At 58.0% G+C, this 6005-nt stretch overlaps 1 protein-coding gene across 2 annotated transcripts; it reads right to left on the bottom strand.

Moving 5' to 3' along the window:
- Nucleotides 1-2125: 2125 nt before the first annotated feature.
- NANOS3 (nanos C2HC-type zinc finger 3) lies at nt 2126-5397 on the bottom strand. 2 transcript variants are annotated; one of them, XM_060144995.1, is made up of 2 exons: nt 3717-5397; nt 2126-2451 (listed from the first exon to the last, which is right to left on the bottom strand). In XM_060144995.1, the coding sequence occupies exons 1-2, from the start codon at nt 4174-4176 to the stop codon at nt 2384-2386; spliced, it is 528 nt and encodes a 175-aa protein (XP_060000978.1). In that variant the 5' UTR covers nt 4177-5397; the 3' UTR covers nt 2126-2383. The 2 variants fall into 2 exon arrangements, with proteins under 2 accessions (XP_060000978.1, XP_060000979.1); XM_060144996.1 differs by having other exon boundaries at nt 3729-5397.
- Nucleotides 5398-6005: the final 608 nt, after the last annotated feature.

Raw genomic sequence — 6005 nt, 5'->3', positions numbered from 1 at the left:
GGGGGGCTGGGGCCCCAGGAAGCTGTGGGGGGGGGGCCCTGCAGAGCCGCCCAGATGTTTATCTGGGTTTGCAAATTTCAGCTCCTCAGCGGAGGTTATAGAAGGTTCAGAATTTGTTTCTTTCCTGGAGGGGAAAAGGGCTAGCTTTGTTGGTTGTACCCTTGTTTTTCTCCGGATTTCCATTTTATTTCTTTTGGGAAGCCCATTAATAAATGATTCCCTAGCCAGACCTCAGACCTCCTGACCTGTTGTTTGGGGTTTGAGGCATTTTCAGTTCCTTGATATCTTGCCCACAAACCTCCCTTAACCATCTCTTTCTCCTCTGACTTCTACTTTTCCTCTTCCCTGGGAAGACAAGTTTGGCTACTGTTGGATCCAGGGGTCCCCCATGCAGTACTGAGTGTGTCGGACTCAGGAGCAGGTGGCTGTGTGCACGAATTCAAGTACACAGAGTATCTTGACTGATTGTCCAACTGGAGTTTGCGAGTCTGTATTCAGTGCTGAGATGGCTTCGCCTGTCCTCCGTGGGACAAGCTGCTTGGAGGCCTTGGCCCGGAAGGAGGCAACCCTGGGGGAACGTTACTGATGCAGACACAGCTACTGCCTGGAGGGTGGTGAGGGCAGGCATTGCACACACCACCCCACCAAACCATACCACAGCCCCAGTGATGTCACACTGTCATAAGCAGTCCAGGGTGCTGCTGTCAAACCCATTTTGCAGAAGACGTGCTTCTATTAAATAGGTCACCACGAGATGGACCACACCCAATACTTTAATTTGTTTCTCTGCCTGTGGCTCCTGCACCCTAACTCCTACAGCCAAGGCAGGGCCCCCTCCCACCGCCTTTTTATACCCTGGGATACCCCATTTGTGAGGGAGCAAGGTGGGTCAGGGTCCCCCAACCCTTCTGCCTGCTGGATGTGCAGTTACTTCCTTGAACCCTCCAGGACGTGCCCAGTCGCCCAGCTCCCTGTGTCTCAAACCCCAGCGGCTCTGGCTTATACAATTAGCATTTGCAGGCACCTGGGGGTGGCTGGGGGATCGTGTCCCCTGACTCAATCTGAAACTCTTGGGGCTGCTAAAGAGGCCTCCTCTGTGTCTTTCTCCTCCTTCCCTCTCCTCTTCAAGCCTGGGCAGCAGGCTGTCTTCAAGGGCCGTCTCCCATCCCCGGCTCACCCCAGCCCTCCTCCTGGGTGGCCTCAGGTCCCAGTTCAAGTGGAAGTCCAAATCCTGCCCCCACTCAACCCTGGGAGACCTTGTCGGCTAAGGGTGGAGACCGGGCCCTCAGGCCAGCCCTTGGATTGGGGGAGGGAGGTGGACAGGCACTTGTCATCTGCTGCCCCCGGGAGGCTGGGTGAACAAGATGTAGGGGTGCAGGAGGCAGATGGGATGGGGATCCCCCCAAGCACAGCTCCCCAGGAGGACCAGATCATACTTCCTGGGTGGGGATGGATGTCCACCCCACACCCACTCCTGCCTGAGCACAGCCAAATCACCTCCTTGGTGCCCCCTACCCATGGCCTCGCCTGGCCCAGCCCCCTCCGGACATACTCCCATTCCTTGCAGCTCCCCACCCCGCCCCTGCCCCAGCCCAGAAGTCCTTCCCTTGCTCTGAAGAGCCGCGTGTGACTCCATGGCCCCCAGTTGCTGGGGCATCGATGGTGACCTAAACGTTCAGTAAGAGCCTCCTAGGTGAGGACAGTGATGGGGGGGAACCTCTGTCTCTCCATTGCCCTTCCTCAAGTCAGGCCCCCACCTCCAGGGTAGGGGATTCCACCTGATATTGTCAATATGCAAGGGGTGGCTGGAAGAGTCTGCAAACACGAAGGGTCACAGAAACAGCCTCATGATGCCAACCCAGCAGCCAAGTGCCAGGCTGGGGCGACCCCTCAGAACCCCATAGCTAACCTGTGGTGCCCACTCCCATTTTTCAGCACAAAGCAGCTCACCCCAAGGCCCCCGGGTAAACGGCAATCCAAACAGCAGTTGGGGCATGTGGAGGTCAGAGTAACGTGGGGGCAAGGGATGAGCCAGGAGAGGAGGGTCCCCAGCCCCATCGGCACAGTTCACGCTACCTTGTCCCAAGACCGGGCCTGCTATGACGCTGATCCATTCATAAACATTTATTGAGAGCTGACTGGGTGCCCCGCGCTGGGGAAGGAGGGCTGGGGTGCCTGAGAACCACCTCCTAACGTGAGGGGGTCGGGGCGCCATTTGGGCTGTGCTTCCAGACGGGGCTCCTTTGCCAGGCGCTCAGGCTGGGGGCAGGGCCTAGGGGTGGATCCTCGGAGGGTGCGTCTTCCCTGAAATCCAGCCTCCAGTGAGCCTGGGTCCCCAACCGCAGATGAAGGCAGCATCCCCGTCCTGCCCGCTCCAGCCTCCTTAGGCAGAAGTGGAGGGTAAGCAGGAAGAGGGGGTAGTTCCATTAGGCTTCCCGACACCTTTGGAACCTGGATTTTAAAAGCAGAAGGGGAGGAGAAAAACATTTAATAACGGATGATTCAATGCTCCGGAAGTACCGACTCAACCTGCAGGGCTGCCATGGCTCTGGCGCCACCTGCAGGCTATTTCTGGAATAGCACCCCCCCGTGACATTCCCGGCCCCCGGGCAGCCCCAGATGGGACCCAGAGCGAGACACAAAGCGCAGAAACTCCAACTCAGTCCTGCCGTGCTGCCTCCTCCTGGGAGGACGGCCTCAGGCAGCCTTTCTGTGCCAATATCCTGGTGAGGGCTTCCCCCACCCCGCACGCCCGCGGAGGCCAGTTTTCCTGTTCTCTCGGACTTGAGGGGAAAAAAGGAAGACTCTGAGATCATCATCTTTGCGTCCCTTCAGCTTCCCACCTCTCCCAGTTGGACCTCGTCAGACCTCATAGGGAATACTATCTCCTCCTGGAGGCAGTCTCTTCTAACAGATGTTCACTGCACAGCTGCCGAGATAGGGAGGGGTACTCCCACCCGGTGACTTCCCCAGGGGCTCACAGTCTGATAGGCCTTGTGCCATCCCTGAAATCTCTGACACCTTCCCCTCCGACATACATGCACACATACTCTATCCCAGAAACACCGAACTTCACGAAGTTCCTAAACGAGCCCCAATGCCTGGGCTTCACTTCAGCGCTCCACCAAACTGAATTAGGCTTCCAGAAATCACTTTCTCCAGGAAGACCTCCTGGACCCCTTCACCTGGATCAGGTGCTTCCTCTAGACTCCCCCATGCCTGTGTTTTAACTCTCACTCTCCCATCTACCACGGCGGGCCAAGCCCAGCCCAGCGCTGGGCACCCGGCAAGCCTCAAAAACTATCTGGTGAATGAGTGAACAAGGGAGGCTCAGTTTCTCTAACTGAGCCATTTCCCTCTGGTCACACAGTTCCCACGAGCCAAGCCGGATTGGAGCCCCTGCTGTACCTATCCCCAGATCCCACCAGTAGTCCCCACAGCCTCCCTGCTAGATCACACCACGCCTGGAAAAGGACGGTGTTTCCCTTACGGGCCCAGGGAGGGAGAGTGCCTTGCCCAAGGCCACACAGGGGACCCCATCCCCAGCTTACCAGCGTAGGGCAACAGTTCTAGAATACTGCTCTAAGCTGTCTACATGGATTACCACCCCCCAACCCTCTGAAGTGGGTTGTGACCCCAGGGGTTAACCCACTTCACAAAGGCCCCTAGGGGCTCAGCCCAGGGCAGACCCCCCCTCCTCGAGTTCCCCCAGCCACCTGCACAGGCACCTCCTCCTCGGCAGTGTCCGGAGTCCTGCGTCTTCGCCTTGTCCGAGCGGACCAGCTTCCTGCCGGCCGAGTTGCGGGTGGTGTAGCTATAGACAGAGGTGTAGCCCTGGCCGGTGAGCGGACAGAAGCGGCGGGTGTGGGCATGGTCGCGAGTGGCACCACACTGGGGGCACACGTAGTCTCGGAGGATGGGGCACAGCACCCGGCCAGCTTCGTCCTTGAGCACGTGGGACTGGTAGATGGCCCGGGACTCGCCGTTGTGCTTGCAGAAAGAGCACAGGCGTTCAGGAGCTGGTGAGGATTCCGGGCTGTGTGTCTGACCCTCCTCTGGTCCTGGCACTGGTTCTGGCTGGGGGTCCAGCCTGATCTCAGGCTCCTCTTCCCCACGCAGAGCCTCCACCAGGCGTGCCAAACCCAGGTAATCTGTCCATAGATTGAAGCTCCCCATGGCTGGACACCGTGTGCCAGGCAGAGGGGCAGAGAGAGAAGAAACCCAGCCGCCCCAAAGCTTGTCTTTCTACACCTTCCTTCTTAACCCTCCCTTCCCCTCTCTGGAGCCGAGCAGTCTGGGCTGTCAGTTCCCTCCTTATACCTCCAAGGGGGTGTGAAGAGGGAGGAGCAGGCTGTAGGAGGTTCCTTACTGTCACAGGGGGGCTTGCTGCTGCTCCCCCAAAAATGCACCTGCCAAGGGGATGCATGGTCTCTGGGGGGGCTGGAGGCGAGGGGGGGTGACAAGACACAGGCTGCAGGGGGCACCAGTAATATGGAGCCACACACCCCACCCAGAGGGCATTGGGAGGGCGACCCCTCCTTAGAGCCTGCCTGCCTCTCCTGCCCCACAGGGTGATGGGGGTGGGAGGGTTGGAAGCCCCACCCGACAGACTAGCATTGATGTAGCCAGTAACTTAGTAACTTCTTTCTTCCTTCTCCTGGGCTGGGGGAGGGGCCGGGTACCCCTGTGCTCTTTGGGAAGGGTTGGGGAGCTACTGATGTTCCAACTGTCTTCGGAAGGAGAATGGGCCTGGCTTATGGGGTGGGGGGTTAAGGACCAAGGCTCCCAGCTCTGGTCACCCTCAGGGAGCTTTCACACCACTTTTCAGTGGATCCCGCATTTAATGGATGAACAGACTGGGGTATGAAACCACCTGCCCCTGGGGTTATTCACAAAGACAAGCACAAAAGCCTGCCTCCCCACGCTGTTAGTTACCAACGGAACTTTAGGTATTGGAGAGCCTTAGGACCAGCTCGTCGTGGTCCTGGGGTGGAAAGGGGGTGGAGCAGAGCACAGGCACAAGTTGGGCTAATGGGGGGACCCGTAGCATTCGCCAGTGCCTTGATCTCCCCCTCAAATGAGAGCTCAGCTCAGTCTCTGGAGGATAAGGTGTGCCCAGGAGTCACCCACGTGGGGCACACAGATGGGCAGGTGGAAGGATCAACTGGCGTCAAGGTGCTAGGTGGGCAACTGAAGGTAAAGCAGGGGTCTGCCGGTACCAGGCAAGGAGGGTGAGAAACCTGGGCCCGGGACTTGAAGGCAGAGAACAGGTGCTATGCTGCCTACCCACCTCACTCATTCAATCATTCAAGAAAACTCTATTGAGCCTTTTGGAAGCAGGGCCTCACTAATCGGTTTCACAAAGGTTTCCCAGCTGCCCAGCCCTGAGCCTGTGATTCATGCCCCCAACCCTCCAGGATTTATTCTCCAAATCCAGCCTGTGTCTGTAAGGATCCCAGACACCAGCCCTCACCAAGGGGTGAGAGGCTGGGGTCAGGGTCAGGTACTGGCTGAGCAATTTTGGGGGGGAGTCCAGGGTGGGGTTTTTTTCCCCATCCCATTCCCCTTAGGCTGTGTCCGGCCCAGACACAGTGACATTCATCCCTCGGTGGGTCTGGCCTCCGTCCTCACAACCCACCGACAACAATGAATGTTGATTGTGACCTTTGCTGTGGCCTAAGGGAGGGGATGTGTTCAGGATCCCCTGGCCCCCCCCCCGATCTGGAAGGTGGGGGTCGTGATGGGTGGACGGCAGTTCCAGGCCTCGGGGTCCACTCAACGGTCGATGGTTTGCCTGAGCTGCCCAAACTCACCGACAGGTTGAATGTTCCCCCAAACCCTTGGCAACTTCTTGGGGAGTGGAGGCTGGGTGGGGGTGAGGGAACTGGATAGGATGAGGGGAGAGGGGAGGGAATAAGGAACTTATAGAATCATTAAGTCAGCAAATAGTTATTAGGTGCCAACTCTGCTCCGGGAACGGAAAAAGCAGGAGATAAATAATAACA

The sequence above is a fragment of the Lagenorhynchus albirostris genome, chromosome 3 (genome assembly GCF_949774975.1).
Source record: "Lagenorhynchus albirostris chromosome 3, mLagAlb1.1, whole genome shotgun sequence".
NCBI lineage: Eukaryota > Metazoa > Chordata > Mammalia > Artiodactyla > Delphinidae > Lagenorhynchus > Lagenorhynchus albirostris.
This window is presented reverse-complemented; position numbering and strand designations above follow the sequence as displayed.

What these genes read in the sequence shown, in the direction of transcription:
- NANOS3 (XM_060144995.1), bottom strand. Translation starts at nt 4,176, where the DNA reads ATGGGGAGCTTCAATCTATGGACAGATTACCTGGGTTTGGCACGCCTG. An exon ending in AGGAGGAGGTGCCTGTGCAG is followed by an intron (nt 2,452 to 3,716) that starts GTGGCTGGGGGA and finishes TTTAAAATCCAG; the next exon opens with GTTCCAAAGGTGTCGGGAAG.